Below are 20948 nucleotides of genomic sequence, written 5' to 3'. Positions count from 1 at the left end.
GAAGCACAGGGAAGTCCTAGGGCAGTGACACTATTCCATATGATACCACAATGGTGGAGGCATGTCATAACACATTAGTCATAGAATGTACAACACCAAGCGTGAATCCTGATGAAAACTATGGACTTTGGGTGATAATGATGTGTCAGTGTAAGTTTGTCAATTGTAACAAATGTACCACTCTGTTGTGCGATGTCGATAGTGAGGGAGGCTGTACACACGTGGGGATATGAGGTATATGGGAACTCTCTGTACTTTTTACTCCATTTTTCTGTAAACCTTAAACTGCTCTGAAAAATAAAGTGTATATCATCATCATCATCACCATCACTGTTTCAGGCTGTTCAAGAAATATTCACAAGAATGTGTCATATATCAGATCACAAAGAAATTCTCCATTTTAGGGTCACCTGGGTGGTTCAGTCGATTAAATGTCTGACTTTGGCTTAGGTCATGATCTCACAACTTGTTGGTTCGAGCCCTGCATTGGGCTCTGTGCTGACAGCTCAGAGTCTGGAGACTGCCTCGGATTCTGTGTCTGTGTCTGTGTGTGTGTCTCTCTCTCTGCCCCTCCCCTGCTTGAGCTATTTCTCTCAAAAGTAAATAAACATTTTAAAAAAGGACATCAAAAAAAAGAAAATTTCTATTTTAAAGATTTTGTTTTTAAGTAATATCTACACCAAATGTGAGGCTTGAACTCACAACCCTGAGACCAAGAGTCGCTCACTCCACTGACTGAGCCAGCCAGGTGCCCCAGAAATTCTCCATTTTAGAAAGCAGAATGTTTACAGGCTATTGTGGGTTGGGTTGTGTCTTCCCCCATTCATATGTTGATATCCTCAGAATGTGACTTTATTTGGGAATAGTGTTGTTACAGATGTAATTAGTTAAAATAACATCATTAGGGTTGGCCTTAACCCAGTAATGGATTTATTAGGTCAATGGTATCCTCTGACACAATTTGAGAGGTGCCTGGGTGGCTCAGCCAGTTGAGCATCTGACTTTTGGTTACTATTCAGGGCGTGATCTCATGATTTGTGGGTGTGAGTCCCACATCGGCCTCTGTGCTGTGTGGAGCCTGCTTGGGATTCTCTCTCCCTTTGTCTCTGTTCCTCCCCTGCTGGCACTCTCTCTCTCTCTCTCTCTCTCTCATCTCCAAATAAATAAATAAATAAATAAATCTTAAAAAAAAGTGGGAGGGAGACTTGAATACAGACACACATAGAGACAAATTACCATGTCGAGATCAGAGCAGAAATCAGTGATGCTTCTAAAGCTAGGAAAAGGCAAAGAAGGATCATCTCTAGAGCCATTAGAGGGGGCATCGCCTTAGTGACACCTTCCTCTCTGATTTCTAGTCTACTTGATCGGTATGATTCTGTTGCTTAAGCTACCTAGTTTGTGGTATTCTGTTATGGCAGCACTAACAAACAGGCAAAGGCCATATTCTCTGATCATGACATAATAAAACTAGAAACATAGAAACAGAATTTTAGAAAGAAAAAACAATTGGATTTTTTAAAGTATTACTGAGTCAAATAAGATATCAAAGCTACAGTTGTATGTTATTTAAGAATAATAAAAATATGATGGGGCGCCTGGGTGGCTCAGTCGGTTGAGCGGCTGACTTCGGCTCAGGTCACGATCTCGTGGTCCGTGAGTTCGAGCCCCTCGTCAGGCTCTGTGCTGACAGCTCAGAGCCTGGAGCCTGTTTCAGATTCTGTGTCTCCCTCTCTTTGACCCTCCCCCGTTCATGCTCTGTCTCTCTCTGTCTCAAAAATAAATAAACATTAAAAAAAATTTAAAAGAATAATAAAAATATGAACACAATAAATTCAAAAAGCATGAGGTTGGAGTCACTGCTGAAGACTAGTATGACAATTCCCAGGGAAATAACAATAACTGGTGAAAATGATTTACAAAAAAAAAAAAACATATACAATCTCTGAAAATTTTCCTAAACTTCCATTTAAGCAAATGAAGAAACATTTATTCAAGTAAATCTACTAAATCTCAGTAAGAACAGTGAGAGTCTGTGGTAACCAAGCCATGAACCATTCTCTCCCTCCAGGTGATGGAAACTCTACCCCAGACAGGTGTGGCCACGAAGGCAGGGTTCCTCTCCTCCATTTCCCACTCCAGGGATATGACATCTCACCATTTTTCACCTCCTCCAACTCTTTTAATTTTTTTTTTTACATTTTTAAAAATTTATTTTTGCGAGACAGAGAGAGAAACAGAGCATGAGCAGGGGAGGGGCAGGCAGAGAGAGAGGGAGACACAGAACATGAAGCAGGTTCCAGGATCCAAGCTCTGAGCTGTCAGCACAGAGTCCTACGCGGGGCTTGAACCCACAGACCGTGAGATCATGACCTGAACTGAAGTTGGATGCATAAACAACTGAGGCATCCAGGTGCCCCCAACTCTGTGTTTTAAAGGCTAAATTCTTGCTGACTATGGCTTCCACCTAGTCCCTACTCATAAAGAGAAGGCTCTAACCCAGGTGTGGCAGGCTGAGACCAGGGGGCCTCATCTGCCTAATTCCAGCTCCCTCATAGGACCCATCACTTGTGCCAGAGGTTCAGAGATTTGGGGCAGGGGGAGAAGATTTCTGTAAGAACTGAGAGCTTCTAAAAAATACTGACTTTATTTGAAACTGTGTGGTGAGGTTGAATTTTAAGGGCATTCTCAAAAACAACGGAGATTTTGGGGATGAGCCCTTAAGAGAAGGCTGATAGCTCTATGACAGCATTAAGGTAAGCCATAGGTCAGTTAGTTTACCAGAGAGAACCAGGGGAGAGCCCTCTGGATAGAAACAAACCTCAAAGTCTGGCCTCAAAAACTACCCCTGCAAAGGGGTCCAAATTTAATTGGATCCTATCATGGAGCAATTGATGTCCCAGGCCATTGTTGAAAACAATAGAGCAACCAGACTAGTTAGTGGAGCTGAACTGCTGAATATGACACCAAAAGGGCAGATAGCAACATAGAGAACAGGGGAAAAGAGAGTCATAGAGAGCCCTGCTAAAACTGCTATCATCCCATGCTCAAGGCTGTGTCCCTAACGAGTGCCATCACTGGCTACACACCACAGGGCAAATAGACTTCACTCAAATAGCCTGGCCAAGTCATTAAAGACATAAACAAGCAAATAATGAAAACAAACTTTGCAAAGGGAAGAAGAGGATATTACCTAAATTGTCCCAGCTTTTAACACAGCTATGATGCATGCAAACAAATAGGAAAGCATAACCTATCACAGGATAGAGAAAAATAAGCAGGCAATAGAAGCTGAGAGGGCCCAGATGTCATACTCAACAGACAAAGATGTCAAAGCAGCCATTATATATATGTTCAAAGAACTAAAGGAAACCATGCATAAAGACCACACTTGTCTTCATCAAGTAGACAATATCAATAAAAATTTTTTATATGTAATTTATTGTCAAATCGGTTTCCATACAACACCCAATGCTCATCCCAACAGGTGCCCTCCTCAATGTCCATCATCCATTTTCCCTCTCCCCCACCCCCCATCGACCTTCAGTTTGTTCTCAGTATTTAAGAGTCTCTTATGGTTTGCCACCTTCCCTCTCTGTAAATTTTGTTCCCGCTTCCCTCTCCCATGGTCTTCTGTGAAGTTTCTTAGGATCCACATAAGAGTGAAAACATGGTATCTGTCTTTCTCTGTATGACTTACTTCACTTAGCATAACAGTCTCCAGTTCCATCCACATTGCTACAAAAGGCCATATTTCATTCTTTCTCATTGCCAAGTAGTATCCCATTGTATATATAAACCACATTTTCTTTATCCATTCGTCAGTTGGTGGACATTTAGGCTCTTTCCATAATTTGACTATTGTTGAAAGTGCTGCTGTAAACATTGGGGTACAAGTGCCCCTATGCATCAGTGCTACTGCATCCCTTGGGTAAATTCCTAGCAGTGCTATTGCTGGGTCATAGGGTAGATCTATTTTTAATTTTTTGAGGAACCTCCACACTGTTTTCTAGAGTGGCTGCACCAGTTTGCATTCCCACCAACAGTGCAAGAGGGTTCCCATTTCTCCACATCCTCTCCAGCATCTATAGTCTCCTGATTTGTTCATTTTAGCCACTCTGATTGGGGTGACATGGTATCTCAGTGTGGTTTTGATTTGTATTTCCCTGATGAAGAGTGGCATTGAGCATCTTTTCATGTGCCTGTTGGCCATCTGGATGTCTTCTTTAGAGAAGTGTCTATTCATGTCCTCTGCCCATTTCTTCACTGGATTATTTGTTTTTCAGGTGTGGAGTTTGGTGAGTTCTTTATAGATTTTGGATACTAGCCCTTTGTCCGATATGTCATTTGCAAATATCTTTTCCCATTCCTCGGTTGGCTTTTAGTTTTGTTGGTTGTTTCCTTTGCAGTGCAGAAGCGTTTTATCTTCATGAGGTCCCAATAGTTCACTTTTGCTTTTAATTCCCTTGCCTTTGGACATGTGTTGAGTAAGAAATTGCCGCAGCTGAGGTCAGAGAGGTTTTTTCCTGCTTTCTCCTCTAGGGTTTTGATGGTTTCCTGTCTCACATTTAGGTCCTTCATCCATTTTGAGTTTATTTTTGTGAATGGTGTGAGAAAGTGGTCTATCTAGTTTCATTCTTCTGCATGTGGCTGTCCAGTTCTCCCAGTAACACTTGTTAAAGAGACTGTCTTTTTACCCTTGGATATTCTTTCCTGCTTGGTCAAAGATTAGTTGGCCATACTTGTGTGGGTCCAATTCTGGAGTCTGTCTTCTGTTCCATTGGTCTATGTGTCTGTTTTTGTGCCAATACCATGCTGTCTTGATGATTACAGCTTTGTAGTAGAGGCTAAAGTCTGGGATTGTGATGCCTCCCACTTTGGTCCTCTTCTTCAATATTACTTTGGCTATTCGGGGCCTTTTGTGGTTCTATACAATTTTTAGGATGGCTTGTTCTAGGTTTGAGAAGAATGCTGGTGCAATTTTGATTGGGATTGCATTGAATGTGTAGATTGCTTTGGGTAGCATTGACATTTTAACAATGTATTCTTCCAATCCATGAGCGCAGAATGTTTTTCCATTTCTTTGTATCTTCTTCAATTTCCTTCATAAGCTTTCTATAGTTTTCAGCATACAGATCTTTTACATCTTTGGTTAGGTTTATTGCTAGGTAGTTTGTGATTCTTGGTGCAGTTGTGAATGGGATAAGTTTCTTTTATTCTCTTTCTGTTGCTTCATTGTTAGTGTATAAGAATGCAACTGATTTCTGTACATTAATTTTGTGTTCTGAGACTTTGCTGAATTCACGTATCAGTTCTAGCAGACTCTTGGTGGAGTCTATCGGGTTTTCCATGTATCATATCATGTCATCTGCAAAAAGTGAAAGCTTGAGTTCATCCATGCCAATTTTGATGCCTTTGATTTCCTTTTGTTGTCTGATTGCTGATGCTAGAACTTCCAACACTATGTTAAACAACAGCAGTGAGAGTGGACATCCCTGTCGTGTTCCTGATCTCAGGGAAAAAGCTCTCAGTTTTTTCCCTATTGAGGATGATATTGGCTGTGGGCTTTTCATAAATGGCTTTTATGATGTTTAAGTATGTTCCTTCTAACCCGACTTTCTCGAGGGTCTTTATTAAGAAAGGATGCTGAATTTTGTCAAATGCTTTTTTCTGCATCGATTGACAGGATTGACAGGTTGTTATCTTTTCTTTTATTAATGTGATGTATTACATTGATTGATTTGCAAATATTGAACCAGCCCTGCAGCCCAGGAATGAATCCCACTTGATCATGGTGAATAATTCTTTTTTTACACTGTTGAATTCGATTTGCTAGTATTTTGTTGAGAATTTTTGCATCCATATTCATCAGGGATATTGACCTGTAGTTCTCTTTTTTTGCTTGGTCTTTGTCTGCTTTGGGAATCAAAGTAATGCTGGCTTCATAGAATGAGTCTGGAAGTTTTCTTTCCCTTTCTATTTTTGGGAACAGCTTGAGAAGGATAGGTATTATTTCTGCTTTAAATGTCTGGCAGAATCCCCCAGAGAAGCCATCTGGTCTTAGACTCTTATTTATTGGGAGATTTGTGATAACTGATTCAATTTCTTCACTGGTTATGGGTCTGTTCAAATATTCTATTTCTTCCTGTTTGAGTTTTGGAAGTGTGTGGGTGCTTAGGAATTTGTCCATTTCTTCCAGGTTGTCCAGTTTGTTGGCATATAATTTTTCATAGTATTCCCTGATAATTGCTTGTATTTCTGAGGGATTGGTTGTAATAATTCCATTTTCCTTCATGACTTTATCTATATGGGTCCTCTTCCTTTTCTTTTCGAGAGGCCTGGCACAGGTTTACCAATTTTGTTTATTTTTTCAAAAACTAACTCTTGGTCTCATTGATCTGCTCGACTGTTTTTTAGATTCTTGTTTATTTCTGCTCTGATCTTTATTATCTCTCTTTGTCTGCTGGGTTTGGGGTGTCTTTGCTGTTCTGCTTCTATCTCCTTTAGGTGTTCTGTTAGATTTTGTATTTGGGATTTTTCTTGTTTCTTGAGATAGGCCTGGATTACAATGTATTTTCCTCTCAGGATTGCCTTCACTGCATCCCAAAGTGTTTGGATTGTTGTCTTTTCATTTTCATTTGTTTCCATATATTTTTTAATTTCTTCTCTAATTTCCTGGTTGACCCATTCTTTCTTTAGTAGGGTGTTCTTTAACCTCCATGCTTTGGAGGTTTTCCAGACTCTTTCCTGTGGTTGATTTCAAGTTTCATAGCATTGTGGTCTGAAAGTGTGCATGGTATGATCTCAATTCTTTTATACTTGGTAAGGGCTGTTTTGTGACCCAGTATGCCATCTATCTTGGAGAATGTTCCATGTGCAATTGAGAAGAAAGTATATTCTGCTGCTTTGGGATGCAGAGTTCTAAATATATCTGTCAAGTCCATATGCTCCAATATATCACTCAAGGTCCTTGTTTCTTTATTGATTCTCTGTCTAGATGTTCTATCCATTGTTGTAAGTGGAGTATTAAAGTCTCCTTCAATTACCACATTCTTATCAATAAGGTTGCTTATGTTTGTGATTAATTGTTTTATATATTTGGGTGCTACCGAATTCGGTGCATAGACGTTTATAATTGTTAGCTCTTCCTGATGGATAGACCGTGTAATTATTATATAATGCTCTTCTTCATCTCTTGTTACAACCTTTAATTTGAAGTCTACTTTGTCTGATATAAGTATGGCCACTCCAGCTTTCTTTTGACTTCCAGTAGTGTAATATAGTTCTCCATCCCCTCACTTTCAATCTGAAGGTGTCCTCAGGTCTAAAATGAGTCTCTTGTAGACAGCAAATAGATAGGTCTTGTGGGGTTTTTTTTTTTTTTATCCATTCTGATACCCTATGTCTTTTGGTTGGAGCATTTAGTCCATTTACATTCAGTGTTATTATAGAAAGATATGGGTTTAGAGTCACTGTGATGTTGGTAGGCTTCATGTTTGTAGTGGTGTCTCTGGTACTTTGTGGTCCTTGCAACATTTCACTTACAGAATCCTCCTTAGGATCTCTTGTAGGGCTGCTTTAGTGGTGATGAATTCCTTCAGTTTTTGTTTGTTTGGGAAAAACCTTTATCCCTCCTTCTATTCTGAATGACAGACTTGCTGGATAAATGATTCTTGGCTGCATATTTTTCCTGTTCATCACATTGAAGATTTCCTGTCATTCCTTTCTGGCCTGCCAAGTTTCATTAGATAAGTCTGCTACTACCCTTATGTGTCTACCTTTACCTGTTAGGGCCCATTTATCCCTCGCTGCTTTCAGAATTCTCTCTTTATCCTTGTGTTTTTCCAGTTTCACTATGATATGTCATGCAGAAGACCAATTCAAGTTATGTCTGAAGGGAGTTCTCTGTGCCTCTTGGATTTCAATGCCTGTTTCCTTCCCCAGATCAGGGAAGTTCTCAGCTATGATATGTTCAAGTACACCTTCAGCCCCTTTCTCTCTCTCATTGTTCTTCTGGAATTCCTATGATATGGATATTGTTCCATGTGATTGCATCACTTAGTTTCTCTAATTCTCCCCTCGTACTCCTAGGTTTTTTATCTCTTTTTCTCAGCTTCATCTTTTTCCATAATTTTATCTTCTAATTCACCTATTCTCCCCTCTGCCTCTTCAATCTGCACTATGGCTGTCTCCATTTTATTTTGCACCTCATTTATAGCATTTTTTAAATCATCATGGCTATTTTTTAGTCCCTTAATCTCTGTAGCAATAGATTCTCTGCTGTCCTATCAAGCCCAGTGATTAAGTTTATGACTATTATTCTAAATTCTTGTTCCATTGCATTGCTTAAATCGGCTTTGATCAATTCGTTAGCTGTCACTACTTCCTGGAGTTTCTTTTGAGGAGCATTCTTCCATGTCGTCATTTTGGCTAGTTTTCTGCCCCTGATGTATTTTAAAGGCTTGTGTGCTCTACACCTGAGAGCACTGCTATATTAAATGAAGGTTATACACTGTCCAGGGCCTCGCCCTTCAGGAGTTTTTTCGGGGATTGTTACTTGTTCTCTGTTGTTGTGACTTTGGTTGTTTTAGTACCCTATTCATAGTGATAATATGGACCCTCCACCAGGTGTGCTTTGATTTGTTCCTTGGAGTAGCCCTGTAAAGGAAAACAGATAGACAAACAGGAGACAAAAACATGCAAACACACAAACAAATAACACAAACAAATAAACAAAAACAAAAAACTAAAGACAAAAAAGAAAAAAAAAAACCCAAAACACCAACTACAAGTAAAGGAGAGGATGGAGGTGGTGCTGATGGAAGAGTACATACAAAGGGAGAAACAACAGGAGTGGGGTGAGGGGGGGAGGAATAAACATTGATTAGGCAGAGAGACTAAAAGGCTTAATCCAGAGAGAAGGGAAAATAAAGAATGAGGCAAGGAAAACAAAACGAGGATAAAGTTACCCAGACAGAGAAACTTATGGCTTGATTATTCCAGAGAGGGGGAAGGGAGTGTAAAAAAGCAGGTGTAGAACATGTATCAAGACAATGGATTAAATATGTCTGTTTAGACAGACCAATAACCAGAGTAACCAGCCTAGGGGAGGGAAGAGATAAGGAAGAGAAATGGTGGGGGAGGAAAATATATCTATATATGCAGAGTGGACCTAGAGTTAATCCAGGTAATGCATTGCTTGTCGGGAGTAGCTGTTTGTAGGATCTGTGCAGCTCCAGTGAATACACAGTTACCCAGTGCAAAGGGGTGTGGTTTTGTGTAATCAGGACCCACCTCCACTAAGGACCCCGGGAGTGATCCCTGAGGCCCAGTCTTGGTGGTGGTGTTGGTGTGGGGGGGAAATGGTGATTCCCCAGTCTCTTCTCCATGGAGCCGGACCCCATGGAGTCAGTTTGAGTTGTCTTCACTGTGACAAGAGTGCAGATGGGGTGGTCCTTCTAGCTCCACCAACTCCCCTGACCCTGCACTTGGCTAGCATGCAAAGTCCTGCTCCATGCACTCTGGCACTGGGGAAGTGCCTTTCAGTGTGGTCCGATATGTGGTCCCGGCTGGCTTTGTCTGTGTCACTGCATTTCAGGGAGGACCACCTTCTCCTACTGCAGACTGAGAGCTGCTGCCCTCACCGGGAACCCCCCAGGGTGGCGGACGCAGGCAGCCTTTGTCTTTTCCCACAGCATTCCAGGGAGATGGCCACCTTTTCCTCCTGTAGACCACATGCTTGGCCCAGCCACTGTGCCCAGGGGTGGCGGATGCAGGCAGGTACTGTATTATCACACAACCCTCTAGGGAGGGAACCACTTTTTCCAACTGCGGACTGAGCCTCTGACCTACCACAGCACCCAGGCCTGGCTCCCCTCCTCCCCAGATGTGAGAGCAGGGAGCCGGCTCCAGTTGGAAGAAAGCCCCATAATTAGAGATCGAATCCTTCTCAGTCTCAGTCCGAGGTCTTTCTCCTGTCTAGATACAGTCCTGCACTTCCCTAGCCACTCTTTCTCTTCCCTTTGTCTCTGCACAGAAGGGGGTCCCTCCCCTCCATGCCCATCTATCTTTTTTCCAGCTTTCCCATTTTCTTCCTTGTAGTTTCAGTCTATTTTCCTCCCAGGCTCTGGTGTTTTCAAAGTCCTTCGGCTTCTACACTTCTTTGTTTGAGAGATGTGGGAAGTATGGATTCCCCCTACTTCTCCACCATGTTGGCCCCTCCCCCAATAATAAAATTTTTAAGAACCAGCTAGAAATTCTTGAATTACAAAGTACAGTAACTGAAATAAAAGTATCAGTAGAGTGGCTCAACAGTAGGTTTGAACTGGCAGAAGAATCAGTGAACTTTAAGATAGACATTATGCAATCTAAAAATGAGAAAAATAACTTCTTTAAATGAAAAGAGCCTCAGAAAGGAATGGGTTACCATTAAACACACCAACATATGCATAACGGGAGTTACAGAAAGAGAGAAAAACAGAAAGGAGCAGAGAAAAATGTTAAAATAAATAACAGCTGAATACTTCCCAAATTTGATGGAAAAACATTACTCTAAAAATCCATGAAGTTCAGTAAATAGCTCAATCCATGAAGCTTAATGTAGACTAGCCATAAGGAGATCCACTCTCAAACACATCTTAGTAAAAATAGTGAAAAACAGATACAGAAGAAAATTTTGGGAGTATCAAGAGAAAAATGATTAACCATTTATAAAGGAACCCCAATAAGATTAACAGAAACAACTGATTGTTCATCAGAAACAACAGAGGCCAGAAGGTAGTGGGATGATACATTCCAAACACTGAAAGAACAAAACTGTCAACCAAGAATCTCATATTTAGCAAAGTTATCTTTCAAAAAATAAAAGCAAAAAATAAAGGCATGTCCAGATAAACAAAAACTTTGATAATTTGTTGCTAGCAGACCCACCTTGTGAGCAATACTGAAGGAAGTTCTTCAAGCTGAAAGCAAGTGACTCAGACAGTAATCCATCAGAGACCACCAGGAAAGGTAATTATATAATTATAAAAAACAGCTTAAATGTATATTTTCTTTCTTTTCTTAACTGATTTAAAAAGCAATTGTATAAAAACAATGTGTATATAATTGTATTGTTGGATTTACAACAAATATAAATGAAATATATTTGACAACAATAGCAGAAAAGAGGTAGGTGGGAGCAAAACTGAAAAGGAGTAAGGAAGAGATACCAGAGTAACTCAACAAGAGGAACAAATGAAAAGAACCAGAAATGTAAATAAGGTTAATATAGCAAACTACGTAATTATATATTTGCTCCCCTTTCTCTTTAACTTCTCTCATAGACATAAAATTATATAAAATTATAGCAGCATACTATTGGGTTTGTAATGTATATCAATGTGAGGTGTGCACAAAAATATGTGGTATAACAGCACAGACGTAATAGAGCTATTAGGAATAGTATTTGTATATTTCCCTGGAATTAAATTAGCATAAATCTGAAGTATTTTCTGATAAAATCCTAGAGAAACCAACTAGGAAAATAACTAAAATTTCTATTGTGAAAAAAATGATTAAAAGAATTAAAATGTTACACTAGAAAATATTCACTAATGTAAAGAAAGCCATAAAAGAGAAATAGAAACAAAAGACAGGAAACACAGAAAGCAAAAAGTAAAATGGCAGACACAAATCCACTATGTCAATAATCACAGTACATGTGAATGGATTAAACAATCCAGTCAGAAAGGCAAACTGTCACAACGGATCAAAACAAGATCCACATATATGCTGTCCAAAGGAGACATCAGATATAAATATGTTGCAAGTAAAGGGATGAAAAAAATACATCATGCAGACAAGAACCACATGAAAGCTAGAGTAGTTATGCTAATATCAGATGAAGCAAACTTTAAGACAAAAACTATTAAGGAAATAAATAGGGACATTTATAATAATGAAAATATTAATAAAAAAGTATGAGGTATTGCCAAAGTTCTATTTAAATGCTTTCCTTTAAATGACAAAAAAAAAAAATAAATGAATTAAACTTTCAACTCAAAAAGTTACCAAAAAAAGCACACAGGAGGACAGAGAAGAAAATAAAAATGATAAAAGCAGAAAAAAATGACAGAATAGTAATGGGATGGGTAAGGAAATTCAAGAGCTATTTTGTTTGTTTTTTGAGGGAAGTACAGGAACAAGAACTTTTCACAAATATAATCAATTTTAAAAGAGAAAGAAAAAGTGAAAAGTATAAGGGGATATTATAACAATCAAAGGGAGAATCAAAAAAGGAATTAATTATAAGAAATTATTAATACGACTCTATGCCAATGTATTTTAAGTGTGTGCCAGAAGGGACAACATTTCCAATAAACTAGACCACTAACCACAGAAGAAACTAAACAAGCAATTCATGTAATACCTCCCTAAATGCTCTAAGTCTAGAATGTTCTACAGATAAAGTCTCTTAAGTATAATAATTCCCAAGACATGTAATTTATTCCAGAGCATGTATATACAACACACAAAAAATGGAAAACCTTTGGGGAAACATTTGAAAGCTAGAACCCTTCCAGGTCTGGGTCCCTCCCACGGTGGGAGACAGCCATCTCTCCAACAGGCTGGCCATCCCCACTGGATCACTGGGCCAGCAATAACTCTTCCCTACTAGAGCACATCATGCAGCAAGCCCTGTTCTGACCAAGTGCATCTCTGACTTCCTGGAGCCCTGTCACCTCCAGATGCCCCTGTCTACATCTCTTACCAGACCCAGGGAGGATATTGACCACGCCCTTGGGAATGCCAGCCTTCAAGGTCAACTCTGCAAACTTCAAGGCTGTGAGTGGAGTCACCTGGGGAGGGAGGGAAGAAGACTGGGTCAGGAAGGACCAGGAAGTGGGGCTCGGCCTTCCTCTCCCAGCAGCCTAGGTAGCAAGCAGGGAGGAGCAGTCATGGCAGGAGGACCCTCCAGGGTAAGCCCCATCATAGTGGGTACTGCCAACCCAGCCAGCTTCCCCCAGAGCTTCAGTGGAAAGTGGGGAGTAAGGCCTGCTACCTCCTGTGTCTTCTAGTGCCTTCTCCTGGCAGGCTCCAGCCTTGTGGCCAGACCTGGCCCCTTCCTGAACATTCATACCTTCTTCACTCAAAGAGTGCAGTGTCCCAGGACTGCCTGGAAGCACCTCAGTGCCAGGCAGTGCCCAGAACTCCCTGGTGGGTGTGAGATTCTAATTACCATGTCGTGGCTGGAGGCCATTCCTCTCCCCTGGCCTGCTAGCAGTGGTTCCTCTTCTGGCCCAGGTAATTTTCCTTGTAAAGTTTGGGTTGTGTCCCACCTACCACCTGGCCTTAGGCTGAGCCTCCAAATCTGTGGGGTGCTGGCGCTGGGAGGGCACAGGCCTGTTACCGGGTCTTCCAGGGACAATTGCCTGGATCTGTGCACAACAAGCCCCCAGTAATGTGAGAGGTTATGGGTCATCTCAGAAGGTTGTTGTCATGCTCAAACAAGCAAATGTGTGCAAATTTTTAATTTTCATGTAATTTGTTATGGACTAAAATGCTGCCTCAGGGTGAATACTGTAAATGCTAGCTGTCGCTATTGTTGGGTTTTAAATTATAACTTTCTTGGAGCCAAGTTTCCCCAAAGTAGCCAGGAGACCTGGGCATGCTGTCCAGAGCCACATGATGGAGCATCTTGCCTTCAGTTCCTAACACCCCTGGGGGCAGGCAGGGGACAGGCTGTTACTTTCAGTATACAGGTGAAGAAGCTGAGGCTCGTGCAAGGGGTTCCTCATCCCCAGGGGACCCTGCTCAGGCTCTTCCAGCCTGCCTGAGTGACCTTGACCTGCGCAGCTTCTGTGTGAAGGGCTGGTGGGGGGGGGGGAGGGTGCAGGGGCACAAATCCCACCACTCCTTTGCTCCCTCCAGGACTTTCAGTCTCTGAAGCCAAATAAGCGACCAAAGCTGTCTCAGAGCATGGGGCCTGGACAAGGGACCAAATAGAGTTTCTGCTCCCCCAAATCCAGAGGGCTGGTATCTGTGGGAAAATAACTCTGCTCACCAAGCAGCTGCAGGTACACACATGGCTAACCTGACTCAGCCACCCCATGGTCGAATGAACAGACTCTGCCTACACCCCACATTGACCCTTGCTGCCTGCTGCCTCTGCTGCTGTGAGCCGGGCCCACAGAAGGCCAGCCCTCATCAGTAGTTCCTTTCCTCCCTTGAGGAAGAACCAGTCCCAGGTGGTCAAAGGGCCCAACAGGGCACCTGTTTCCTCCTCTACAGCCCATAGGCCCCACCTGGAACACACCCAGACCCACCTGGGCAGGTTTGATCACCACTGTGTTCCCAGCAGCCAGGCAGGCAGCTGTCTTCCAGGAGAGCATCATCAGGGGGTAGTTCCAGGGGATGACGATGCCACAGACCCTATGGTACAAAGAAGTGTATCTTCATCTCTCCACTCAGCCTGGGTGCCAGACTGCACCTGCCAACTGCTTCCTCTCCCCAAGCCTGACACCCGTTCTACTCCAAGCATCTTGATATGGTGCCCAAGGTCCCCCTGAGAGAGCTCACCCCTGGCCTTCCAGCCCCTGATGGGGCAGTATGTCCAGCGTGGCAATAGCCCCTCTTCCTGGCATGGCAAAATGCTAGGGAACATGGTTTCTCATCGGAACTGTCAGACCTGTCTAAGGATAGTCCAGTAGGGCATGACACCAGGCAGTGCAGGAGTTGACAGAAGGCAGGGCCAGGGAGAAGGCCAGGGACCACCCAGGTGGGCAGAGAGAGTATGGGAGAGAAGTGGGATCACACGGGTGGGACAGGAGGAAGTCGGTGATGGTCCTCTTGGGTGTGAGGCCAGGGTGAAGTCCCATGGAGAGAAGGAAGCAGTCAGCTGAGGAGGCCTAATAAGGCTTGTCTGCTTTGTATTAAGAGATGGTACCCAGGATCAGTGTGCCCCTTGGTCCCAGAGAAAGCCTCTGGGTGAGCAGAGACTCCATCAAAGGGAAGCCCCTCATGGTCCTGGGGGGCCTAATGATGACACATGTGGTCCCAGCAGGCATGAGGCCCTGCATTCCCCTGACTCCTGTAAAACCCAGGGCACTGTCTTCATCAGTGTCGACAATTAATGAGCCGGTCCACACAGAACTGCTCAGGCTACCTAATTTGTTTTCTTCATCATATTCATGATCATCATCACCACAGAATGTTTCCCAAAAGAGGACTTAGCTGAACCCAGGAAGGGGAAGAGCGTGTGTGAAGGCTGAGATCAGGACAATCTGGGGACCAGCACACCATCCTGGGAACAACAGGGTGCACTCGGGGGTTTGGAGAGCCACTCCCCACCCCATGTACACCCAGCAGACCCAACAGGATGAGAAGGTGGAGGGAGCACGGTGAGTTGTCCAGGGAAGAGGGTGAGGTCATCAGGGTTGTGGGGGCTCCAAAGGAGAATGGACGTCAGGAAGTCCCACTGTCATGGCTGAACTGTACTCCCCAAAACTCGCAGTTGAAATCCTAACTCCAGAATGTCCTTATTTGGAAATTGGGCCATCCCAGATGTAATTAGGTAAGATGAGGTCATACTGAAATAGGGTGTGTACCTAACCCAATAGGACTGATGTCCTTCAAAAAACAGAGCCATGTGAACAGACATGCACAAGGAGGACACCAAGTGAACATGAGGGCAGAGATTGGGGAACACCCAAGACTGCCAGTAAGCCACCAGAAGCTGGGGGAGATGCCTGGAGCAGATTCTCCCTCATACCCTCAGAAGAAACCAACGTTCTGACACCTGAATCTGGAACTTCCAGCCCCAGAATGCTGAGGCAACAGATGTGTGCTGCTTGAGTCTCTTAGTTTCAGTACTTTGTTATGGCAGCTCTAGCAGACCCATAAACCTGCCCATATAGGGACAACTTTCCTAGTCCCCCAAACTCCCTGGGAGGCTCTGCATTAGTGTCCTCCTCAGTCTGATGGGGACAGACTCCTTGGGAGGCATCTGGAAGAGCAGTGACCATGCAAATTCCTGTGACTGGTAGCCAGGTGGGCCCTGGTCCCCCTGCCCAGCCCTTCTCAGGCCTGCGCCCAAGTAAGGGACTCCAAGCACATGGGCTATGCAGGGCTCTCACTCTACACTCTGACATCTGGGCAGGGGAGTTCCTTGTTGTGGGGGCCTATCCTGGGGCACCGTCTACATATTGTGTCCTCTGGGGGAAAGGCTGGGTGGGAACCCCTGCCTTCAGTGCCACTTCCCTCCCAGGCTGCCCCCTCTCTGGGGGCTACAGGACAGGGTTTTCCTATATCCACAGCCCACTCTCCCAACAGGGGCTGCCCTCACCAGCAGGCCTGTCCTTCAGGACCTGGTGTGTTCATCTGTACTCATTTCTGTCGATGCAAATGACATCTGAACACATTCTCCTTCTGACATACCCCCACATTCCCAAGGAAGCTGAGTGCCCTTGACTACCATCCACAGGGATGTGAGGTCCCTGCTGGTGGATCCCAGAGGCCCCTCGCTTGTAAGGGGCACAGGGTAGGTGGGAATGCCTGTTGGGTGCTGACCACTCTGGGCCTCTGGTGCACATTTGATGATTTAGAGGGCATTCATCAGTGTGATTCCCTCAAACAAGTTTCTCCTGGAGCTGTTCTTCATGGTCCCCATAGCTCTGTCCCATGCCTTCACACAGCCACAAGCCATGCCCTGGTTAGGAGGCTGCAGTGTTCAGCATGGGTTGTGCAGGGTTTTGTTGTCAAGGCCCCAGCACAGCTGCTGTGAGTGCTCTTGGGCTTGTCTCCTTGTGCACCTGTGTCAGTGAGCCACCATAGTTATGCCTGTGATGGGGTACATTTGGGGACTGAATAGGCACTGCCACATTGCCTTTCACAAAGGTGGATCCTTTGCTCACCTCCCCCCCACCCCAAAAGGCAGTGTGAGGAGGCTTCTCTCTCCTTAGGCCTTTGGACCATCTGATGGTGAGGCAAGGCCCCTCACGTCTGGGTTTAACATAATTTCCCCAATTCCTAGTCTTTTCTATGTTGATTGGGCAGGTGTCTGTCTCCTGTTGAGCACTGGTTCCTATCCTTGTCTATTTCTCTATTATTTTTACCCTGCTCCTTGGTTCTGTGTAGTTCTTAATTTTTATGCATATTCATTATTATACTCTTTGCAGATAAAATTTTTCAGGTGTGCCCTCTGTTTCCCACTATGACCCTGACTGATACAGGGCTATTGTGGGGATTAAGTAAAATTATACTTATAAGGCCACTGAAACAGTGCTTGGCACAGAGCAGCTACTTTAGACGTGAAAGCTGTTTTATTTGCTAGAATATAAGTCCCCTGAGGACAGGCATTCTCATCAGTTTTGATCATTGTTGTATATCCAGCACCTGAAATGTATGGCATGTAGTAATTAGTGAATAAATAGCATTCGATAGATGTGTAAAAAGGGGATGAGTGCTCACACTACAAATCGCGCGAAAAGTGCCTAACGTGAGGCGAGTCTTCGCCCAACGCTGTGACTCACCCAATAGGCTCCTTCCTGGTCAAGGTCAGGTTGCGGTTTGGTCTGGCTTGGTTGATGGGGATGGTGGAGCCCTGGAACAAACAAGGGGAGTCACTGATAGGGGGCTCCATTGTTTCCTTCCCCCTTCCCCCTGGGCAGCCAGACTGTGCTTGGGGCTCAGAAAGGAACAGGGTCTTGTCTGCATCCTGAAACCCCCATGACTGAGACAGGCAAGAGACACAAACCTTCCAGATTATGTACAACAGGGGTATCTGAGGACTTCAGGTACAGGTGGAGCAGGCAGCCATCAGGGGTAAGGTGCCTCCTGCACTGAGACTGGCAGAATCCTCAGACAAGAAACTGGTCCTGGTACAGGTAAGGCCTCTGGCTTTGACACTGGGGCAGACAAGGGAGGAGGTGGGGGGCCAAGTTGTCTCTAGAGACTGTGCCGGCCCAGGAGGCCCCAGGTGGGGACCGGCTCCAGCCAACAGTGATGCAACAGTAGAAGGAGGAGCAGAAGTTGGGCTTGCCATCATACCTGCACCTCTCAGCCCCATGGAGAGGATAGGAGGCGTGGAGCCCATTTCTGGCAGAGACCCCAATGAACCTGTTGGTAATGGATATCTCTGGGGAAGGGTTGACCCATCCCTGCCTCTGGTGGGCAAACCACTGGAAATGGCTTCCAAGGTCACATCCTGATCCCTGGGATCCAGGAGATGGTGAGCTACCCCTTCTGCAAAGATGTGGAATGGCACAGTTGACCTGAGGACAGGGAGATGATGCAGATGGCCCCAGCATGACCTCGGGAACCTCCATAAAGGCAGAGTTTTCTCCAGTTTAAGAGAGAGGGATGCCAAGCCTGAGAAAGGCAAGGGGGGGTGGGCGGTGGCAAGGGCCAGAGTGAGGCCTTCAGTAGCCTCGGCCAGAAGCTGGCAAGGACCTGGACCTTCGGTCCTGCAACAACAGGAGTTGAGTTCTGCCAACACCTGAACAGGCCTGCAGGCAGGGTCTCCCCAGAGCTCCAGATAAAGCCCAGCCTAGACACTGATCTTGTGAAATCCTAGCATGGAACCCAGCCAAGCCTGCCTGAACTTCCCATCTGCAGAAATGTAAGCTGATGGGTTGTTTTAAACCAATAAACTGGGTCATTTTTTATGCAGTATGTAGGCTAACACACTGCCCTAGAGTTTCCTGCTGAGCCCAGCTTGCCTGTGTGAGCTCTCACTTGGTGGGTAAGAGCCTCAGCCCCACCTGAATTTTGTCACACCAGCCAGCAAAGTAGCGGAAGGTCTGGATGGACATGCCCACGTGGGTCTTCAGGGCCAGTGTGTAGACAGCGCCTGCATCCAGAGCCTCGATGGTGGCCAGCTCTTCCTGGTGCTGTTCCATGAGGTCTGCCAACCTGGGCAAGGGGTGGAGAAGGGGAGGGAGATGGGCTCAGGTCAGGACCAGCCTTGCTTATTCTTTCGAGGCCCTTCTTCAATGAACAAGCGCCTCTGCCCTGCACTCCCAGCTCTGTCACACTCAGATGTGCTGACCTCGGTTTTCTGATCTGTGAGATGGGACAGTAAGGTTTACTTTGCTGGATGGGTATGAGGATGATGCCCTTCTGTCCCTCTCTCCTCTCCTCTCTTTTCCTTTCTTCCTTCATAAAATATGGATGCATTAACTACTTTATAATAACACACATGATTCTGCAAAAGCAGTCCCTCTGCCTCTGCAGTAAGGAGGTCACCATCCAAAAAGGTCACCCTGTCTCTGGACAACCTTGATGAGGGGAAAGCATGTCCAGCTTCAAGCACCAGCTGATCCAGTGGAGTGTGCCCCCAAGGATGGTATCTGTGGGAAGGGGGAGGGGAGATGATGGGAGAGATTCAAGGGAAGGTTCATCTACACAGCTCTCCTTGTTAGCTCTCTGAAATCCAGTTGCCCTCCTGTGATTCTGGTGGGTGTGCTGCTATGGGCAGCCTGGGAATTAGGACTCTGCCCCCCTCTCTGATATAAAGGAGCCCCAAAAGCAGAGTGCCCAGGGAACAGGGTGCCCAGACGAAGGTGGAGGCCACAGACCCAGAGTGGCTCTCAAACTTGTACATGGGGGAGTTCTGGCCCAGAGAGAAGTCTGGGACAAAAGACTGCTGACCAGCTCCTCTCTGCATTCAGCCATGGCATGGCCTAAACACCCCAAGTACACACTCTCCCTGGGAAGCCAACCCTAATTCCTGCCCTCTCTACACTAATAACATATCCCTCCAGTGTCCTGATAGCAACCTCTACCTTTCTTCAAACCTTGCATGACTGTTACAGTTATTCACTTAGTTGAGTATTCCAGGACTATTTGCCTCTCCCTGACGCCTGGGACAGGATTTGGTCTCCTGCTCCCTACTGGACCTCCTACACCCACTGGGCACACAGTCAGTATGTAGCATAAGGCTTGTGAGTGAAACTGTGGGCTGAACAGACATGAGCAATTTAGTGGCATAGTCACATGGTTACTTCAGACAGAGTGACACACCCAGGTACTTCTCTAGTTAAGAACAGCAAAAGTGTAAATAACTTTTTGAGAAGGATTATAGACCAAATAATGAAACACCATGTTGTGGCATTTCAAAGACTAGGGTTCTATCAACTAGAAAAAGAGATGTGTCACAGGTATAAATCTATATTATAAATAAGCCAGGGGCACCTGGGTGGCTCAGTTGGTTAAGCATCCAACTTTGGTTCAGGTCATGATCTCGAGGTTTGCGAGTTCAAGCCCCACATTGGGCTCTGTGCTGACAGTTCAGAGCCTGGAGCCTGCTTTGGATTCTGTCTCCCTCTCTCTCTGCACCTCCCTTGCTTGTCTCTTTCTCTCTCTCAAAAATAAACATTAAAAAACTTAAAAAAAATAAATAAGCCAAAGATGGTCTCTGTGTATTGGCCCCTAGGTTCTTCACTGCAGGGTGAGACCTGTCAGCTTAAAAGCTTGCTGGATACACATTTAGGTATCCAATTATTTTAAACATAACCCAAATAAGCAGACTTTTAGCTATTTAAAGTCTTGCTTTACATCCCCTGGGAATCCCACTTGACAGCTATTATCATTGGAGAGATGGACTATGCACTTACAGCTGTTGCCTTCCCAGCCCTCTGACCCAAAGATCCCTGTTCTGCTGCTGAGCAACATTGCCAGGACATGGGAGCCCGCCCCCCTCTGATCCCCCAACCTCCAAGAGTTGCTTTGCACTCTTCCTATTCTGAGTAGAGACCCCCCACTATAGGGAGGTCTCTGGAGGGTCTCCCACTATGGGAGTGATGCCTCCTGAAACTTGTATTGTGTTTCTACTTCTCATAGTCCTATCTTTTCCCTTGATCAGCCCCAAACCCCTCCAATTCTACCAGACAAGGTCACCTGCATGTGATGTGGCCATGTCATAAAACCCTAAAGTAACTATCACCTGAGCATGCCATTTGGAAAGCTCA

At 44.6% G+C, this 20948-nt stretch overlaps 1 protein-coding gene across 2 annotated transcripts in view; it reads right to left on the bottom strand.

Moving 5' to 3' along the window:
- Positions 1 to 20948, bottom strand: part of ALDH1L1 (aldehyde dehydrogenase 1 family member L1) — an 88735-nt gene that overhangs the window by 15496 nt on the left and 52291 nt on the right. For both annotated transcript variants that reach the window (XM_047096253.1, XM_047096252.1), the window contains 4 exons: positions 18741 to 18891; positions 17511 to 17581; positions 14307 to 14412; positions 12752 to 12839 (listed from right to left, as the gene is read on the bottom strand). In XM_047096253.1, the coding sequence (XP_046952209.1) occupies positions 12752 to 12839; positions 14307 to 14412; positions 17511 to 17581; positions 18741 to 18891 (416 nt within the window). The remainder of the gene's footprint in view (positions 1 to 12751; positions 12840 to 14306; positions 14413 to 17510; positions 17582 to 18740; positions 18892 to 20948) is intronic.

Source organism: Lynx rufus, unplaced genomic scaffold, assembly GCF_022079265.1.
Source record: "Lynx rufus isolate CCGP_SWC_20201006 ecotype Redwood Valley unplaced genomic scaffold, mLynRuf1.p SCAF_4, whole genome shotgun sequence".
NCBI classification, from domain to species: domain Eukaryota; kingdom Metazoa; phylum Chordata; class Mammalia; order Carnivora; family Felidae; genus Lynx; species Lynx rufus.
This window is presented reverse-complemented; position numbering and strand designations above follow the sequence as displayed.